At 41.3% G+C, this 22,211-nt stretch overlaps 1 protein-coding gene across 1 annotated transcript in view; it reads right to left on the bottom strand.

The window, feature by feature from the left end:
• The window catches only part of atp8a1 (ATPase phospholipid transporting 8A1), a 128,486-nt gene that overhangs the window by 32,361 nt on the left and 73,914 nt on the right, over positions 1-22,211 (bottom strand). Inside the window, 7 exon segments of the mRNA XM_072664330.1 lie at positions 21-131; positions 4,071-4,254; positions 7,252-7,424; positions 14,001-14,065; positions 18,353-18,491; positions 21,196-21,335; positions 22,074-22,158. Coding sequence (XP_072520431.1) covers positions 21-131; positions 4,071-4,254; positions 7,252-7,424; positions 14,001-14,065; positions 18,353-18,491; positions 21,196-21,335; positions 22,074-22,158 — 897 coding nt within the window.

Here is a 22,211-nt window from a genome sequence, read left to right as displayed (position 1 = left end):
CTGTTCGGGTGATGTCTTACCTCAATGATATAAAGCACAATGTTCTTGTAGAAGCAGTAGAGGATGCATTTAGCAACACGGTTGTAGTTCCAGGCTCCATGGACTAGCAGGAGGTTCTTCAAGTATTTGAACTGTTAGAGAGTGAGACACCGAGAGATACAATCCATGAGCAGGGCAGGTTAAATACTAATTCACACTAGATGCAACTTAAATGTGTCACGTTATTGAAGCAAAAAGCATCCACATCTATTTGTCAAGTAATGAATAAGTTAATGTAACCTGCAAATTCCTTTATTCAGTTTACTAATTAAATTGAACACTATAACACATGACATTTGAGCACAGACCTAAACCAATTATTTATCTGAGATTTCTTGGTTTCTCTCTCTCTCTCATCAGAGTCAACAGAATCTTGTTACCTTCTTGATAATTGTTGTGGTGCAGTGCTGTGGCTCAAATTTTTTAATACAGTTCCTTGCTGTCTGGATTAGTGGTCTAGATTACACAATGTTGCGGGAAAAGAACTAGTATATTGTGCAGCACATGGCAAAAACAAAAACATTATAATTATGACCTTCATGTGTGCAGTGCAAGAAGTGGCCAATGTTAAAAAGAACACACTTGTCAACTTAGGACATTATCATGCATGGTGCAGAGAGTGGCGGCGTCTGGTGTAAAATGGGCGTTAGACACTGTACTCTTTTTTCACAGAGTCCAAAGATACTGCAATGCATGATTACATTTCTCCAGCTGGAATAAAGCGAGGGAGTGAAACAGAGCTCTAGCTTTTAAAATAAAGGAAGAATCTTATCAGCATTTGTCTGTAGAACACCAAGAACTGCAAGGAAGGATGGCACCGGGCCTTCTCACACACATTCCTGGGCTTTTTTTTTGTCCCAGAGAGACTGGTTGAGGCTTCATTTGGGCAGAGAGGTGTTGAAAATGCAGAGGAAGAGAGATGGACTTTACTGCACTCTCGGGGCGATGCGGACAGCAATAGGGGGAGCTGATGATCCCTGTTTATGGAGAAAGCTGTGCACTTCCTATCTTGTTTATGATACTCTGATAGCAGTGAGGAAATCGTGCAGGTGCAGGAGGTTCACTGAGATTAGCATCGGTAATGACCCTCGCTTGGCAGCGTAAAAAATATGGTACACGTGAAGGAGAACGTAAGCACGAACAAAGACATTAGTCATCGGCTGATTGGCAGGGAAATGAGACGAGGGGCTCCGTTTCTCCTTCGGTTATCCAATACAACTTAAAATGTCACCAGGCAGTAAACATCGTTTGTGTTAAACAAACAGAAGGCCAGCTGGATGCTGCCCGGATCAGTGGGGTCGGATGTACAGGGGAGAAAGGAAAACGTTTTTTTGTGGAGAAAAAGCCGGCTGACCTCTGGAACTCTGGGAAAAGAGCTGCTGACAGACACAGAGCAGCAAAGTACAAATGTATAGGCATGTGCTTAAATCGTGCTGATCGCTGGAAGGCCCCGAGATGAAGCTGAGGTGGAACTTTCCATTGATTTTTACACCGATCCAGAAGCGGTTTCCCCTGGCCAATTCCCGGTACAGATGAACGACGGAAGAGCAACTCTGCTCTCAGACCAGTGGAGATCAAATTACAGAAACATCATACACAAGATTTTTACCATAACATACATAGGCCAGATTTCCTTTGTAGTACAGATGTGACCCTATATTGATACCCCACAATATACACTCTTTAATAAAAGGGTTCTTCAAGGGTTCTTTAGTAAAGGAAATTATTCCACACTGAACCATGACAATGCTTCTAGGGCTGGTAAAATGTTTCTTCAAATACAAGGAAAACCTCTTGTACTGTTAAAAGTATAAGATCCTTGAGGAACATTTGGAGGTTCTTCAATTTAAAACTATGATGGAAGGAAGGTGCGTTGAGGAACCTTCAAGTAGAGGTGGGCAATTTGTCAATATTTTATCGTATTGTGATACATTTAACATTTTGTTATTGTGATAAACAAAAAGAACATAGATCAACTGCACGTTTCATTACAGTGTAATTAGTCTTTTTAACTGGATAAACTGCAGCACATTTTGAATATAATTCACTGTACTATTTATTAACCTTTTTTTAAGGTTCCTCAAAGCACCTTAAGAGGTTCCTCCACAGTTCTCATATCTTATACTTCACTTAACAGTCAGAATATGTTTCTTTGTTTAAAATAGGGTTCCACTATGGTTATGATGGAAAGAATCCTTTTTCAGAACTATATACTGTAGAACCCTTTTTGCTTATTTAGTGTTGCCTTTCTTTGCTCACTATAAACAGACACGACACAACTCTCTCTCTAGACCAGAAACATAAGCAGGAGGGCCGACCATTCAACCGTTTCAAATACAATGTCTGACCCAGGTACTTGATACCTACACGCCACCAGCTACTGAAACTGGAAACTTTCTCCAGTCAGGCCAAAAACGAGTCTCCAGAGTAAAGTTAAAAGTCAAAACGTAAGGAAATCTAGGTTAAAATAACAAACCAAACTCAAAGGTAGCTAATGCAGATGAATGTTATGTAACACGTAGGACAAAGGAAACCTGAGCATTCCTCTGGTCAATCAAGCAGTCGCCCGATCATGCACTGTATGAAGAAGAATCTAGTGGAGATGAGTACTTCATTCTTCAGTGCCCATATTCACCTACATGAGGGCTGTGGTGGCACAGGGCCCTTTAAGAGTAATACGATGCGCTTTAGTTAGCAAAAAGAGCTAACTACAGAGCCAGTGGCGCTCTGCAAAACAGTATTGTGACAAGACACGTTGCTGGAGTCAATGCATGAAAAATGAATGGAAGGACAGAGGCTTGGAATGGTGTTGACAGACAGACATCCATGACACACGAGATGCTGTACTTTTGTTACAGGCACAATGCTGCTTGTGCGCTCATCAAACCGGCACTGTGAATTACTACATGGTGAGATTAATTAAGTTTGCATAAACTCAAAGGGATCCATTTCACAGACAGCAGAGATTTGGATAACGGAACGGTGGAGCCATGTAAACTGACCTCTCTGACCTCCAACAGCCTCACAGATTCTGCCCACCTGTTCACCTCTGACCTTAGGGTTTTAACCATTGACCAAAACTATGTAATCTAGACTCTAGTCTTTGTCAAGAAGGATATGTGCTCTGTCAGCACAGATAAAAGGATGATGGACTAAGGGCAGACTCTGGGGAACAGGAGAATAGGACTTAATGAAGTATTCATTAATTAAATTTACATTTCACATTAAATAAATAGAACTCTATATAATAGAGCTCTAGGAATTGCTGAAAAGGCCAAATTTAAATTAACTGCCACGTGTTTGTTCACTTATATACACTATATGTCCAAATTTAGACAAATTGTGGACACTGCTTCTCATGAATGCATTCAGCTACTTTAAGTTGCACCTACTGCTGACACAGATGTGCAAATGCACACACACAGCTTGTCTAGGCCCTGTAGAAAGCATTGTCAATTAAATAGGATTAAACATGTACCTATTGTCCCCAAGCCTAATGCCAGGCATGGGCTAGAGGAGTATACTGCTGTGGAGCAGTGAAACCGTGTTCTCTGGAATGATTGTACTTTTGGTAGCCTCATTTATGTGTTAACGGATGTCCTTCTTTCTGCACCTAATTCCAGTCCAGGTAATACTGAACAACTGCTGACTATTTTTCCATCTATTTTTGTAGATGATATAAACACAGCACACTTTTAGTACATTACCAGTAAACATAGTTTGTGTTAATTTAGTAAACTTACATTAAGTCAGTAAAAAACATCTTATTTAGGTAAAGTATATTAGGGTGTCAATCATTTAAAACACCACAGAGCACCTTGTGGAAAACGTGACTGTCACAGTCAATCCCCTTGACAGTGGTGTAAACAGGTTCAACATGGTAAAACGAAGATAGCTAAGACATAGAACATAGCTAATACTAATCATCATAATATGCCTTCATCAGCTTAATGGGGCTGATACAAATGACCAGTTTTAAGTGATTCTAGTAACCAGTAACTGCAGGGGTGTTCTGTTCTAGTGTCTCTCACCTGTGCGATAGAGTAGTCAGAAGAGTTGGCAGCCTGCAGGCCCTCGTTGCCGGAGATGCCTACTCCTACATGAGCAGTTTGGATCATGCCCACATCATTAGCTCCATCACCGATGGCCAGAGTGATGACCTTCACCTGTTTCTTTACCATCTCCACCACCTCAGACTTCTGCAGAGGAGACACCCTGCGTGCACAAACATACACACACACACACAAACACTGTGAGTCCAGGTGAGACGCTGCAGAGACACAGTCCATCATAGCTTCAGGCCACTTCAACATTCAGCAAACACAAAGCATCATGATGTTCCTGGACAATTTAACGTATAGAACCTTAACTGGAACCATATTAATATGTTGTGTAGTTAGTGGCAATAAAGTTCTTATTACACACATATCAAATTTAGTTAACCCCTGAAAGAGCTTAAAATACTGTGATTTTAGGTAAACCGTTTAATTGGTTTAACATCAAATGGAGATTCATAAAACATTTAAAAAGTTCACTGAAACTTTAATCTATAATGTAATGCAAATGGGAATTTCTGCTGGTATGCCAGGTTCAGTGAGAGGTTAGACTACAGGTAGCTACAGACTTCACCAGACTTCAAAAGGCACTCATGTTCACTACCAGATCATATGCCTTCAGTTTCCTGGGGTTCCACAAGGTGTGGATGAAATGGGGATGAGGGTTGGAACCTAACTCTTACAAATGTCAGGGTCAAATAGAAGGTTTAACCCCTTAAACAGCCAGGACATTCTAGAACTTCATAAGCTAGTAAACAATAAGCCTTATGATGTTATAAGCTTTGAAATTTAAGGGGTTAAAACAAGGTTACAAATGAGATTTATGCAGAATCGTGGTCTGCTGTGTACGTGAGAAGTGGCTAATTAGTTCCTGTGGAATCATGGTTTTAGATCAAGGTATGATGGCCATGTCAACCCTTTTCAATGGTATAATAAGTCATTCTTAAAACTGCAATTCCAACAAATCTTCACATATATGTACATTTTTAATATAAGTAAACTTTTTTTGCATTCAGCAAGAGTGTTAGTGAGGTCAGAACTATGGCAGCGCAAAAAAAAAACAAAAAACAAAAAACTGTACCGTCTGAAATTCATTAAAACATTGCATCCGACATGTAACATCCTGCAGTGTGACTATTACACACGCAGACACGTGCAGATACTAAAACAATATATTGTGCAGCCCGACCAAAGTTTTGGATTCAAGAGAACACAGTTCCACAGCTCAATGTTTGGGGGCTTTATACCCCTCTAGCCCACACCTGGCATTAGGCATGGTGCCAACAGGGACCAGCAATGTGTCAGCAATGAGTGCAACTTAAAGTAGCTAAATGCATTCATTAGAATGGGGTGTCCACAAACCTTTGGACATAAAGTGTATGATTTTCCAAGATAGCTGTGCACAGTACTGAGAATCTAGAAAAACCATTTAATTGATTTAAAATCAAATGGTTAAAGTTCTTCATACTTAAATATCGAATTTACGAAAACTTTAATCTTTGATGTAATGTGAATTTTAGCTGGTATGCCAGGTTAGACGGTAATTGCAGATTTCAAAAGCACCAATGTTCACTATCAGTCCATGTGCCTTCAGTGTCCTGGGGTTCCACAAGGTGTAGCTGAAATGAGGACAAGTGTTTAAATCTGAATCTCACAGAAGTCAGGGTCAAATAGGGGGGACGGGACATACGGTGGTGTCAGATTTGTGTCTGTGCTGGTGAAGAAGACACAGCTTCATGTTTCTCTTTCTGGTGAAGAGACAGGCAGTCCATCACAGTGGGATCTGACTGCTGCTTCTCTGGCTGCCACTGTAATCCCTGCTGACAGCCATTTTGATTTCTCTGAAGAATTTTTAGTTTTGGTCTCTGGGGGAAATTCTTGTCTGTGATATAGCAGATCTGCCCCATCCTTTAGGAGTTCTCGTCAAGAGTTCTAGTTCTAGTGCAATCTTTGTCTTTCCTCTCTTCTTAAAATGAGGTTAGGTAGTTTGTTAGTGTGCATGCATGTCCAGAATAGCCAGGATTACCATGTGGAGTTTTTCTATGTAAAAGAAGCTGTCTTTACTGGTGGATGTACTATGTAAGCATGCCCATACATTCAGAACTGAACTTTGCTGTTTCATAATAATAGCTCATTGCTTTAAAAAACACTATGGCATGCAGCTATATAACATTCACGACAGACCACTTCACACAAAACTCACACAGCCCTGCTACCCCAGAAATGACATCACATACTACTGTGGTTTAGGAGAACCCTTATGAGTCAGTGCTGTTGATGTCCTTGGGCAGGGTGTGAGAGTGTGTGTGTTACTAGGGTGAGTAAAAGCAGATCAGGACGATTACATCATGACAGTGGCACCTGTGGTCTGTGTGCTGTTGTTGGAGAATGACACTGATTTTTAGCAGAGCCTTTTTTTTAATGCTTGGTCGGCTACCTGAGTGCTTCCTGCTCTGTTACTGACCTGGCACACAAAATGTACAATCTATACCTGTCTGATTCCAGGGTTCAAGCACTGTTGTAAAAATAGGACTCGCTGCTAAATTGCTGCTTTGAGGTACTGTGGGGTTCTGCGTGTTGTAAAGGTTGTGACCTAGAGTAGAGGTGATTTGTTCTTTAAATATGGGAGCGACATTTCCCTCTAATTGTCCGCCAATCACTTGCTGTTTTTCCAAGTCTGGAGCAATAGCGGCTGATGCAGCCGGCTCTCGGCGGAGCAATAAGGATTATTACCGTGCGAAGCACTGCCTCAATCACTGGCCTTTTAAACACAGCCTGCAATTTTAACATCGCTTACAGTTCCTTGGGTGTAAAGGGGAAGAAAGTGTGTCGTCAATGGAAAAGTATTTGTTACTCTGGGCTATTGCTGGGTGCAACAGTTTATTTTAAGTTGAAGGAGATCTGTTTATTATGCTTTAGAATGGATCTTGTTATGTTACCTGAGCTGCTGAAGGCAGCGGAAAGGAAGAACTATGAGGCTTTTAAATTCTGAGCTCATGGATGTAGGCATGCAGACACAAGATTTCTAGGCCTAATGAAACACTGTTACGGACTCTATAGTAACTGCCTGCTTTCATTTCTATTATAACATAGCTCTAAAGCACATGGGGTTTGTAGAACCATAACCATGATGATTATGAATGAGGAGTTCCTTTACCTGCAGCATATGACGGCCTTGCAGGACAACGCCAGGTCCAAAAAGTACTGGCGTGCTCCGAAGGTCAGCGCATACTTCAGAGTCTTCCCGTCAATGATCAGCGCAAAGTCATTCTCCTTATGCAGAGCATCTCCCAGCATGCCGCAGTGGTGGCTCAGAGTCTCTCTCGTCCCCTGCACACACACACAAACAGGTCCATTGCTGTTATATACAGTCATAGATCATAAAAGCAAGTCTAGCTGATTAGATTACTTCGATTAAGTTGTTCTTTTTTGCTCTTAGGCTCCCCCTGCAGTTGTGGAGTGTTATTCGCCAACGCCACTGCAATAAATGCAAATCACATTTTGAGCACACCCCTTGTTGGCGGCACTTAATGTGCACTTGTTGACAAGCTAACATAAAGAAACCTGTAGAGCCACACAATAGAGTATCATTACAGAAATTTACACAAATATGACTTTGGTGGAGGGCAAGAACTGCATAACTCTGCTTAACCCAAGTTACATAGTGCAGCTGCCAGCATTCTGGGCAATCAAAATGATCTTAAACTTATTTTAAGGTACAATTGCGACACAACTTGACATGGTTTGAAGCAACTGTGTGATAGTTTTGGCAAGCAGTTTAGTGCTAATGGGTGGCTCTACACCAGTACTACATTAGTCATTTACTGCTAGTGCCAATCTATATCTATACATAATCTATATGTTGTTGTTTTTTTCTGAACCAAGTCTCTTCTAATACAGCTACAACTATCTCAACAGCTCAGACTGATCTGCTTCCACAAAATGCATCATTTTTGTTTCCTCATCAGTAGAAATTGCCTTATCTTTCATATCTGGATGGCTCCATGTTAGGGCACATTGCTAATCCCACACTGCAACAGCAACAGGCTTTTGAGCAAGACCAGACCAAAGAAATACCACAAAAGCCGCCGCCTTTCAAACCAACAGTGTGTATGTCATGCTCTCTGCCAGGGTATTCGAAGCCAAAGCTGTGTTAGCTACACTGTCTGCTTATGGCCTTAATGCCATAAATCTTGGAATACAGCTCTGCAAACCTCTTTTAAATGCTGTAAATAAAGATTTTGCACAGTCTTGATGACAAAGGACAAATAAACATCCCACTGAGGGAAGGATAATTTTACAGTTTTGCACGGTGTAACATGAAGGACATCTCATAGCCCAACAAAGGCCATTTTAGCATGAGACCGAATTCGTTTATTATTAATGTAATTAGCTTCAAAGAGAAAGTCTGATGAGAGGAGAGGATAAACATACATATGGCATGCTTCATTTGGCAGGAAGCAGCACTGAACCCTGGAGTGATGGTTCGTTTGAAAGAGCCCGGCACTCAGAACAGATCTCACCACGAATTACAACAGCATGGGAATTTAAACTGAGCCCAGAATGCGCTCAGTTTTTCTCTTCTTCTGTGTCATTTATCAACACATCAACACTTTATGTCATGGATCCGTATCAGATATATTAAGCCTGAGCTAACGGAATCCTTTGTTATAGCTTTTTTCTAGGGGTCTAACACAGCAATATACCCAAAATTCAATTCAGGTTTGTTAACTTTAATATCATTAGGGTCACTCCAATGTAAAATTGACAGAATATAGTGAGCATGACAATACATTTAAAGCACAAACTGTGTGCCTGTATAACCACAAATATCAGATCCTAATCATGACTCCAGGCCCTCAATATTAAGTGACTAGGGTAGAGATGGATCAGTAATTTTAACCCAGCTTCGACGCAATCGCTGATGGTTAAGGGTTTGAATATCAAAAGTGTTTAAATTCAGTGGAAAATATGCCTTGAAGTAGAAGCGTGTTATTGTAAGGTTTTGGGAAAGGCAGGCGGAACGCTGTGGGAATGCTGCTGCTCTTTATTTACTTCCCCACTAAAGAGTCACATGATTCTTGCTCACCACACTCTCAAATTACTGTCTGCTCGTAAATCATGGGGAATCCGGGGAGGAGAAAGAACTCATACACACCAGCACTGGGATCTGATCCAGCAGGTGTGTGGGAGTGTGTGTGCAATTGAAAGTGTCCAAGACCGAGCGTGCATGAGAAACCCAGGGCACATCAATGATCCCTCTGATCTTTCAATCTGTCGGGAAGTGTCTTCATGCCCCGTATCAAACATGAAGATTTAGAAGTTAGAAGGGACTTAATCTCAAAACTCTTCTACTCTCTCTCAGAGCATGTCTAAAACACAGCCCAAAGAGCCTAGGGAGCAAGAAATGGCAATTTTCATTTAATACGATTTTGAATATACTTGATGTCAAAATGCAAAAGCTATACTACAAATATAGGTAATATATTTATTATCACTACAATTGCTGTCAAATAACTGAAATATACATACATTTCACTCATGTGGAAAATATGAAAAACAACACTGCATTACTTAAGAGAGAAAATTGTGCTTATGTGCATGCGCAGGAATGTGTGAAAATGCATCATGCTAGTTACAGAACATGCCTTAATTCATGTGCTGGGACGCCACAGCCACCAATAACACTGTTTCATCCAACAGCTTCACCAGACATCTCTGTTCAACTCTGCCTATAAAGCAGCCAGAATAGGGCTGGCGGGAATGTGTGCGAGTGTATGTTGGGGGACAGATGCCTTGGGGCAGTGAGATTGTGCCTCAGGGACCCACCAAGACCCTCCTGGCATAACAAGACCCTGAAACCTAAGCTCAAAGGAAATATTTGGAGAGAGCAGCCTCAGGTTTCAGACTCATACACACACACACACACACACACACACACACACACACACACACACACACACACACACACACACACACACACACACACACAGAGAGAGAGAGAGAGAGAGAGAGAGAGAGAGAGAGAGAGAGAGAGAGAGAGAGAGAGAGAGAGAGAGAGAGAGAGAGAGAGAGAGAGAGAGAGAGAGAGAGAGAGAACACAGGAGAAAAAGATACTGAATGAGTCAGTGACTATCAGCTTTGAGGACTTTTCCAGCAGATCATGGCTGGTCATAAAAACATAACGTAACTCAATGAAATCTAAAATCTCAACATTACTTAATGGGATTCATTTTCCACAGCTCATAATTATGCTTTTAAAAAGAGAGAGAGGAAGTTTTGGTTCACACCAGGGTAGAATACAGACTAAAAAAAAGATTTTTAGAGGCGTTTGAGTGAAGGCTATGTTATTCTTATGGCAAAATCTTGCATCTTCAAAAATTTGTAGGAGGGGTTCCTAACTACACTTCACACTTAACTTACAAAATAAAGTATTTTCTTTAAGTTAATGTAACAAAAGTTTATTCCAGGAAATTCTAGAATAAACCTAATTATTGCTGTTCTATGACGCATTTCCACTGTAATATTTCTGGATTAAGGCATTTCCATTGCGATATTTCTGAAACAAAGCAGTTCTAATGGAGTAATTTTAGAATAAAGCTTTTTTTATTTAAGTAATAATATAATATAGCTTTTCTATTGAAATATTTCTGGAATAAAACAGGAGTAATTCTAGAATAAAGCTTTTCCACTGGAATAATTCTGTAAATATAATGAAATAAAATAATTTATATTACCATAACACATACAGACAAACACTTTCATACTGTTAATATACAGAAATATTGCTTTAATTGCCAACATTTAAAGCATTAAAGTAAACGGATTCCAACATTACAAAACTGATGCTGTTGAATCACCATCTGCAGATTGAGGGTTCCCGCAGTTTTTATGCCTCTACATGTGTGTGTATACATGTGTGTAAACTCTTCTCTACAGATGTGTGCTTACATACAGATGCAGACCCCATTTACATGCTTCACCAGCCAAATCAGTGTAAATGTGCAGGCGCAGAATGAAGATCAGACAAAGATAACTGTGCAGTTCTGATGAGTGATAAACAATCTGATTAAACAAAGCTTCCATTAGTTTCCAACTCTGGGAGAGTTCCACCAAAAGTGTATATGCATGGGAGTATGTGTGTATATAGAGTCTATAGCCTCATAAGGCTCTGTGCTCTAATGCTGTCCATCTCCTCCTCAGGCCCCTGTGTGTGTTGCGTGTCTGCTTGAGTGAACTACGGCTTTTACTTGAGTGTGTTTGGTTTGTGAGTGTACAGAGGGCGTCTATTAGGGTACAAAACTCCAGCCCAGCAGCCATGTGCCGTTCATACAGTCACAACACCCTTTATAGGATGTGGCCACTTGAGAGAGACATCTGGATTAAAGACAGTGTTATAAGCAGAGAGTAAGACATGAGCTAATTACTGTATATACATATATAAGCAGGAGGCAGCATTCCTTTGCAGAAGTTTCTTCAGGCTCAGCATTTCAGTATGACAGCTTCAGAGTCAATCAGTGAGTGATAAACTGGCTTTTGCTGTGAGAAAACTAAATAGCATCTCGCTATTAAACTAAATAGCATGCTCTTCGCTCTCTCTTCACCAGTGTATTCAGTAACAACTGCTCTATCTGCAAGCATAATAGAAATCATGTCATCATCTGTTGATGCAGAACAGAAAAAAGTAAACTTGCTGATCTGAAAAAAAACTGCAGGTTTGTTTTCACTAAACTGCAGCAACATATCAAAATGATTGCCCACAGTAACTTGTCAGATCAGAGTTTAGGTTGGAAAATGCTGGATTTCTCTTTTAAAGCTGCCATAGAAAGTCCAACTGTATTTACCTAGGCACAGCTGAATAATGAGTTCAGTACATGGAACTGACATGCAGTGAACCTCAAACACGATCATTGATACAAAAATCCAATTACCCAAAACAGAGCTGGAAAACAAGTTCATTCCAAAATCCAAAAAGACTTGACCTATTATATTTATTTCCTCAAAAGTCACATAAAACCAGTTGTCAAAGCTGTCTGTGTCTGTGTGTCTGTGTCTGCGTGTCATCCATTCATCTTTCCTCTTTGTCCATTTTGTTAAATACTCGAATGAAAGTACATTTGAAGGCAAGTGATGGTAGTTTTTACAGGAACCCGCTGTGAGAGCAGCTGACCTAATACTTAGAGCTACACTGGACAATTCCTGCATATTTGCTTTAACAGCAGTGAGGAGCCATGTGCCCCTGTACAGAAAAGCGAGCGGTCACTGATGTTCCAGCCAAAGGCTGAAAGCTTCACAGACCTCACCCTCTTCTCTCTTTCTCTCCTTCACTCCATCCATCATGCTAAATGACTGTTTGACAGACTGAGGGGTGTCTGTCATCACTCAGGGCCGGCCAGAGGTTGCTCTGCATGTATGTATGTATGTACTGTATGCATGTGTGTGTGTGCACGCGCGCATGTAACTGCTTCCTCCATTACGGCTGTGAGGTCTTAGCATCCAGAGAAAACACGAAAAAAGGCCCACCCGAAAAGCTAAGCTGTGTGTGTGTGTTTGGGTGTCGGCTTTTGCACGCGTTTAATGTTTGTTCTGTAACACAGTAAGATCTTTACTTACTGAATAGCAGCATTTCCACGGAATGCTTCTCAATATGTTTGTGTGGACAAGGTTATTTGAATATATGACTAACCAAATACATCCATGCTGATCATAGTACATAATACATAAGTGGGCATTTAAATAAAGCATGTGTAGTGTGAATTTAAATCAACTGTCTGTTATCATTTGCCATTTTTGACTGAATGTGTGTCATTAAACCCCAGAGACCGCCAGAATACAAGCAGCTTATATTATACCTCAAATTAACAAAATAGCTAAATATATAAGCAGAGTTGGTATATATGGACAAATGATACGTTTGTGTACAGTAACTTTTTGTAGGTTTTTGTTCTGGTACTATGTTACAGTGCCCATATCCAAGAAATTTATTTTTTTATGTTGTTGTTAGGTGTTTTTTTTGTTTGTTTGTCTTTAAGAGTTTTATATAGAATGGAAATACTTTTGTAACTTTTAAAACACACATTATACACCACAGTTAAGGAATCAAAAACAGCCCATTCTGATTTCATAGTTTTTGTGCTGTTACACTGATCAGCCATAACATTAGCACTGTCCTAATACTGAGTAGGTCCCCCTTGTGCTGCCACATCAGATCTGATTATTCTAGGCATGGACTCCACAAGACCTCTGAATATGTTCTGTGGTATCTGTGGTATCGAGATGTTAGCAGCAGATTTTTTACGTCTTGTAAGTTGTGGGGTGTGGCCTCTATGGATCACTTCAACGAAGCCTTAGGTTCCCATGACCCTGTTACTGGTTCACCAGTTTAACTTACTACTGAACACTGCATACCAGAAACACCCCACAAGACCTGCCTGATGTTTTGGAGATATTCTGGCACAGTCACAATTAAGTCCATATCAATAGCTAAATTATGTCATATTCATTTTTCTGCTTTTAACACAATTTTCAAAAATGACTGTTCACTTGCTGCATAATATATCCCTAAACAGATGCCACTGTAGATGAAGATGATCAGTATATTTCACTTCAACTATCAGTGGTAATAATGTTATGGCTGATCGGAGTACATACATCTGCCTATTCAGACCACTGGAAAGAACACCAGTCTAAAGACCCTGACATGTGGGACTTGTGTGGATTTAGAATTTAAGAATTGCGTCACAGATTCCCGTTTGCTGAGCCAAGGCCGAAAGCCCACAAGCAGCATCCATCTGCCATTTGCTTCCATCTTTTCAGGCTCTAACCTGCATAAGGCAATGATTACTACTGTGGCTGCCACTGCAGACAGCACACACACAGACAGAACATCCCAGTACTCATCCTTACATCCAGAGTCTCCTCATTAATCACCAGCAGGCCCATGTTCTTGGTGAGCAGCTTGCATGAGTGTCCTATAAAACAGGACAAAACAAGACAAATGTCAGTCCTCCAGTAATCACCTTAAACTCAATGTTCTGTAAAAATAAAGACATTCAGATGAAACAGTGAAAGGGATAAGACGTAAATATGTAAAAGAAAAAAGAAAAAAAAAAAAAAAGAGAGAAAGTGACAGACTCTACAAAAATCGTATGTACACACATTTATGGTCTTGGAAAGTTTGATGTGCAAGCAACAGTGTGGCCATCTTGCATCACCCCATTACTGGAAGATCCCCAGTTCAGACCCGGGTCTCAGCCATCTGTGACTAGGCGTTTAAGATAGCATAATTAGCTATGGCTGGATAGGATGGCCCTCTCATGGCCCTCTTTCCCCACTTGAATATGTCAGTTTCAAACACTGTAACCGTCACTGTCATGTTTTGCTTTAATTATTTGCTATACTGCTCCCATGATTTCCAGTTGATTTCCAGTTCATTCTGCCCATATCCATAATCTTTTAGATAATGTGCACAAATATGGATGCAATTAGAGGGCACAGTCCATATCTGTATTTAATGTTAAGCACAAATTAGCCTTCAGCTGATGTAACAGAACTGGCAGTTGGCGTTGTCCTCAAAGCATGTTGAGCTGTCCAGTGATGTTGCATTAGCAGCATTAAAGGATGTGGTGGCTGGCTTCATGTTACTCAGAGAAAGCACATGCTAGCCTTCACCCTCCAGTCCTAACTAGTTAGTAGTCAGACTAACATAGCTAACAAGTGACAGAAACTCATAGGCGGCAGCAGAAAAACACAGCTCAAACTGACAATCTTTATATAAATGTTTTATGAACACTGGCATTTTTCCTTGCAAAAAAGGACAAAGATATTTTGCAATTTTCAACACATTTGGGGCAAAACATGTAAATTTAATATTTGGCCTAACAATCGCTCACTGTCAGACTACATGGAGCCGTCTGAGTGCATCTGTGAGACTGGCTGTCCTCATTCTTCACCCAGGCACATTCCAATTTATGTTTCTGTTCAGAATGAGAATCACAGACCACAGGGAGAAGGGTGTTCTCTCAGCTGTCTAAAAAAAGCATGACCAATGCTAAGCATCTACCAGGATGTGTGTGAAGAGCTTAATGAGCAGAAGAGCACATCCGTCTGCTGCTATACAGCCACTCACACCTCAGTTACAGCAGAGAGTCCCTCAGGGACTGCTAGAGTCTGAGAGTGTGAAGGTGTGTCTGTGTGTATGGTGACAAAGGTGACTCCCACAGGGACTATTACAGTGAACGGGCTCCTTCAGGTCAGAGGAGGTAAGGGGAAGAGGGAGATTAGAGTAGTGTGGCCTGCTTCCTTACACAGGTCAGCTATGCAAACTTTGAACTGGCCCGCATAGCATACTGACGTTGCCTCAAGGATAATAAAGTAGGTCATTTCACACTGTGATTTCTTTGTGAGTTTAAGGTAAACTGAGACAGTGAATAACCAAAGGAATGTAAGTGAAGATAGAGTACAATGTGTGTATTTTCTTTTAAAGGGCCTTAAATAAACAGTGCTTATGCTGCTGTCCATACTGTTGCTGCTGTGTCAGCAACGAGTGCAACTTAAAGTGGCGAAATGAATTTATTAGAATGAGTGTCCACAAACATTTGGACAAACAGTGTATAACCCACCCAGCCTACAGCAGCGTGGGCCATCCATTCATGCTGAAGCGACAAGGAGTGGTGTTACTGCGGACAGTCTATAACAGACCTATGGTCTCCATAATGTGTCTGCCTCTTTACATCTCTCGCCCTGCATCTTTCCCCCTCTCGTCTCCTCTCTGAATACGCTCTCTTAAACGCTCCCAAATCTCTTCTTCACACAGGTGGAACTAAATGATGCTCGCCTCAAAGGAATTAGGAAATTTTCACAGACACACACAGCACAGTCTTTCTACAAGCAGGGGAAGGGGGAATGTAATTAGGGTTACACACACTGGTCACATTAGCTGCCCAGGTTGCCCTGCACAGCAGAGAGGCTTAAGCTGCCTGTAAATGCTGCAGTGTTGAGCTACTGGAGGGCAGGAAGAGCTGTTTGGCTTGGCTGAAGGCTGTTTGTTTGTGCTTGGAGTCTAAGAGAGCCACAGTGACAACAAGGCCAAGAGCAACAGGCCTGCTGAGGTAGAGGGCAGCAAGCTCTCCAATGTGCGGCTGTTAATCCTACACGGAAAGAGGGCATGCAGGGAGCCGGAACAACCTCAATCTAGACAGAGAAGCAGCCAACCTGCTCGTAGGACCCACTAACCACATTCAGACTGAAATTGCATTCACCGTTCAGACCATTTTTGTTTAATAAATAAATTAATAATACTAGTCAGTGCTGTGAGCTGAAGCTGACTAGTTGTGTGCAGTACTGGAAATACAGCAGAGGAAAGAAAATGGTGAGATACAGTTCATAGGAGAGACCAGAACTTTTTTTCCCCCCAGGTACTTTATTAGAGATGAAATCATTTCTATTGATAGCTGTGTAAGACCGCACTGAACTACTGCCTTGAATACCAGACTGGGTAAGTTCTGAGCACTGCTGAGTTTTAGAAAAAACTATATGTTGATATTTCATATTAAACAATTTTATCTGCATAATAAACAATATGATTGTCTAAGCATACTGCATATATATCAGTCCATCTAGTGGTTTCTTACACTGTGCACCTGTGTATCTGAATTTGTGATGCAAGGGGGTGCAAGGGGCGCTAATGAGGCCACAGAAATCAGAATATTACAGAATATATTATATAATAGTTGTATCTCAAATTGTCAATTAGCAGTTTTTCAGTTAGAAGTGGTACTTGTTTAAAATGTCAGACAGTTTTGACCATTAAAAGTGAATATGTGTCAATCAATCACAATTCATGGCCACTTAGTGATGTCATGGAGCAGTGCCACATCACTTATACACAGGGCGAAGATCGTGTACGGCAGCCCAATCTGTAATATTTGCATACATTACTCTAATGAAAGGCTAACGCATCATGCCTGGCAGCTATTGGACATGACAAAGCAAAGCTCTGTGATGATCACCATGATCTGGCAGTGAAATGTGAGCATCCACCAAAGAGCTTTTATTCTGGTTCTGACGGAGCAGCAAAACCCCTTTACAATGCCAGAGTGACTGCTTTGGCAGGTTGGTGTTCTGCAAGTGGAGAAGCTGTAAAAATACTCCTCAGCAGAGCAGTGTGCGAGTGTGAGAGCATCAGCATGCAGCTGCTCAATACAAAGCCCTGATTGAGGGCCAGCCTGCAAGGTGGTCACAGAGTGTGCTCTGTTAGGGTCTGTTCCCGGACCGCTGGCTGCAGGCAGGCATGTTTGAAGCCCAAACTCACAGCGGGTCGCTGTTTAGGTTAATCGCACGAGCCACATCAGAGAAAAAGGGGGCAGCCGCAACGACTGGGGGGAGCTGGTCGGGGACAGATGCAGGTGTGTGTGCGTGCTGGTGTTCAAACCTTTTGGGATATGACTGTGGAAGAAAACTATTATTGAGTATTATTGATAATTACTGGTGATAACATGCAGTGGCTGACTATAGTGCAAGATTCCCCCAGTCCCCAGACCTGTGTAATATGATTCAAATGTCACTCTAGATAAGACCGTCAGACAAATGCAAATGTAATACATAGAGTAACTGATGGGGGACATCGTTTTCATTACATGCTAAAATATTCGGATTTCATAGTGGATAAATTAGATATATCTGGACAAATAAGAATTTTGTACAACTACATGGACAAAAGTATTGGGGCACCAAAACATTGCACCTACAGGAGTTTTTATAACATCCCTTTCTAAATCCATGTGCATTAATTTGGAGTTGGTCCTAACACTGTAGGTTTGGAGCTCTGCAGTTATTGAGTCATCAGAGTGATGGAAACTTTTCTAAACTATGCGCTGAGCTCAGCACTCTGTGACCCTGTTCTGTAACTTTACGTGGTCTGCCACTTCATGGCTGGTTCCTAAACACTACCAATTTCAATAACACCACTCACAGTTGAACGCTGAAATTCAGAGAGCTCTTTAGAATGACCTATTCTTTTACTAACATGTGTAAAGGCATACTGTGAGGCTAGATGTCCAATTTTATACATATGTGGCAATGGGATTGAATGGAACACCTAAATTCATTGATCTAGCATATTAACTATTAATTAGTGCATGCATAGTTTCAGCCAACTGCTCTATCTTAATGTGATGGACATCAATGACTGGTTTAGGAACCACTGCTGTAAAGTCTAACATAGGTAGGTTTGTCTGGACTCTGCTGGATAAACCTACCGATATTGATGGCGGTCTCCTGTTTGTCGCCGGTCAGAATCCAGATTTTGATATCAGCCTTCATTAGTGTCTCAATGGTCTCAGGGACACGATCCTGCAGCTTGTCCTCAATTGCCGTGGCACCCAACAGCTGCAGGTTCTACAGCAGAGAATACAGAGCACAGCTCACTCACCAAACTCTCAGAACACAAGAGAAGAAATCTCCTGTGTGCCTTCTTTAAAACCCATGAAAAGGAACCAGTCAGATCAAGGGTTACCAATCACAGTAAGGAAGCGCATATGATTTAAGTTAAGTTAACATGTGGTATACCTTTAATATAGGATCAAAACTTTATTTATGACACTTAATCAACTAATGCTTAACACTAATGCTCAAATCTGCCAAACTTTTTTTGATGGATAAGAAAAAGCTGTTACTGCCAGCTTTTACTGTAGTTCAGCTTAAACAAAGCCTCCCACTACACTGCTCTGCATTAGGCAGCAGAATTTCACATTCACTACAATATGAAACCGCTCATTTCCTAACGTACAGGAAGTGAAAGCCTTCCCGTAATGTGCAGAAAGAGTGTGGAGTAGATGGATTTTTAACACCAAAGGAAAAGCCAAAAGAGCCAGAGCTGCAGTGTGTTTTCCTCTTGTCAGCTGACCCTGGGTACCCTCAGAGCTGGCTGTGGATGGGGGATCAGGGAGAGAGTAGGAGGTGCCTTTAGAAGAAACACACTCATACTCTGACCACAAAGCACGGCAAAGAGGGTGTGGGTGTCAGCGAAAGAAAGAGAGCATGAGAGAACGAGAAAACCAGAGAGTCTTGGGTCTCATCTGAATTCTAAATTAGAGCTCTCCCTGCATTTATTTTAATTAGCGAATATGAATTCAGAATGAAAGTAAAAAGTCAGTGAAACTGTGCCGCTCATGCCAGACTCCAGGTACGACACCATGATCTAGCTCAGTGGTTCTCTGTCCTGCACGTTTTAGTGCCAACACGCGACTAAATCCAGCTCGCTTACAGCCCCCTGCTGGTCCAGTTCTGTAACTACATAATACATTTCAAGTCCATGATTGATACAGTCCATTTATTTTGGGAAGCTCGGCAGACTTGGCGGTGACGCTCCAAAGCCTGATTAATGAAAGTGGTCAGCCATGTTTGTCCAGCACTTTGAAGGCCCTCCACATGTCCGCTTCAGGTTTTCAGAGAGAGTCAAGTCTGCTTGAATCACCTGAAGTTCAGCACTACAGATCTGGTTACTGGACAAGAACAGAAGTTTCCAATAATGTTTATGAATTATAAAAAGGCATAGTACAGTTTTAATGGAGCTACAGAGACTGGATTACTCTGCCCTACTAAAGTGAGGTTCTTAACCAGAAACTGCTTTTGTTCTATAATGGTTTATACTTGGATTAATCTACTCTGGGGTAACAGAACCCCATTTGTTGAGGTAGTGTAGAATTGTGGTATCCATGCCTGTGGGGTGGTAGCAGCTTGGACCAAGGATCACTGAGTAGACAGAAATAACAAAATATTCTAGCTGCCATCTGCTCTGTACCATGGGACATAATTTAGACGTGTTAACTACAAGCCAATTACCTAGCTGCTCCAGACATCAGCTACAAGCTAAAAAAATAGGTCTTAACTTTTTTATTTTAAAATCGCAATATTTCAGCTACACAATATCAGTAGCTTACAGGAGAAAATAATAAACATTGATATCTAAAACATTCCAATACTGCCGTGATCTCCCCTCTATTTTAGGACAAATCCTTATTAAACATTAGAGGAAGGGTCACAGAGCTCTCTCTCTGGACTGGACTGGTTTAACTGCACCAAGATCTCTTATTACAATGGGATAGTTTTGGTTGTTGGTGCGCATTTGCTTTAAGAATGTATGCATAACGCATCATTTTTGCATGACTTATCATATCAGCAGGCTTGTATTAATGCACTTATCTCACCCTCTGAAAATCTTAGCGAAGAAATTAGATGGCTTTACAGCCAAATAAATAAATATGCTTTACTGATGAATTAATAAAACTAAGTACAAAAATACACAGTCATATCAGAACATTATGACCACCTACCTAAAAGTACCTAAAACCCTTGGCTCAGCTCACAGTAGAGAGACATTGTGGCATTAGGTGACAGAAGGTGGTCTTTATAGAGGTTAACTGGTCCACTATGGTGTGTTAATTGCTCTGTAATAGTTGCAGTGTCTGTTCTCTGAGTCTCTGTTCCCCTCTGGCACCAATGGCCTGTGAGGCACCCCCATTACGCCATTGGGAGGCACTTCATGAGTCCATCCTCGGTACACCTTCACTACGGAGGCTCTAGAACATCCCACGAAGTAAGCAGTTTCCGAGATGCTACCACCCTTGGACTGGTACCTTTTGTATATCAGTCAAATGATCGTTTTGCACTCTGCTACAACTGACTGGTGTGATCGCTTATTTATATGTGCAGCAAATCCAGTCACATGACATCTATGATGTCCATGGCAGAGTTCATTCCAAGCCAGGGATAGTCCTAATACTCTAACATGACTGTACATGCTTAGCATAAATGTTCACAGCTAACCTTCAGCAAGGACCGCAAAAAGTTTCATCTTCAGTTGTTTTAAATTACAAGAAAACACGTTAACATAGTCTGCTGAGATCAGTCCTATGCCTCAGATGAAGCAGATGGAGATGAGGTTTTTTAAACTGGCCAGTTTTCCAGAAGAGCCAGCCAGTATTCAACACAGATACCATCCAGTCACTTAGGTCAGTACACTCTAACCGCTGGGTCATTTGCCTTCAGGTTTGACTCATACTGATGGTAATGTGTGTTTGTGTGTGTGAGTTGTACTGACCTTCTCAATGAGCTCATAGCTTTCCTCCAGTTTGAGTGCTCTGTTCTGTAGAGAGGTGCAGGCTCGATGATGTACCTCCTGCCATTGTTGATACAGCGACTCTGATATGTCAGCTACGGCAAAGCACAATGTACGCAAACCTAGAGAAAACACACACATTCACTAAACATATATAATATAATATACATACAAAAATAAAACACCACATGGGCAATGGGCACATGGCCACTGCTCCACAGCTCAATGCTGGGGGACTTTATAACCCTCAAGCCCATGCCTGGCATTAAGCATGGTGCCAATAGGTTCATCTTTACCTGCTCCAGAGAATCTTATTCTATTGGCAATACTTCTCTACAGGGACTAGACAAGCTATGATCTGTGTCAGAGCAGATCTGTGTCAGCAATGGGTGCAACCTAAAGTCACTGAACGCATTCATTTGAAGGGGTGTCCACAAACATTTGCACGTACAGTGTATTTTGCAGAAGCATGGTGAGGAACAACTAGGCCTGTAATCGAATGTAATGGAGGAATACAAAGCTTGCAATATGCCTTCAATCCACAAGGGGGCAGACTGTTCATAGCATTACAGCCAGAAAGCTCGACAGTAAGACTGCAGTGCTGCAGTTCAGTCCCTCACCGCTATAATAGGTTATAGGGGGACAGTAAGACAATTCACACAGCTGCTCCTGATAGCTAGTCCTGATTTTCAAGCAGGATCAGGAAACCTTTAACAATACTGAGACAACGCAATCTGATCACACTTGACTTTGTCTCACTATATGGAGCGCCTGGAAGACATGTACCATAAATAGCAAGAAGGAAATCCCAAAATCATAAAAGATTGCATGCATGTGTGTATGTGTGTGTGTGCTCTCACCCTCTGTAGCAAACTGCTCAAGATGCTTCAGTGTGATATCCTTATATCTGGAATTGTCTGCCAAGCGGTCATAGATCACGGTATCCTGTAAAAAAGATATCCCTGTCAGCATCACTGATGATCTCAGTGGATGAATGA

Source organism: Salminus brasiliensis, chromosome 19 (genome assembly GCF_030463535.1).
Source record: "Salminus brasiliensis chromosome 19, fSalBra1.hap2, whole genome shotgun sequence".
Classification (NCBI taxonomy): Eukaryota; Metazoa; Chordata; class Actinopteri; order Characiformes; family Bryconidae; genus Salminus; species Salminus brasiliensis.
Note: the sequence above shows the minus strand (reverse complement) of the source record. Positions and strands in the feature narration are given on the sequence as shown.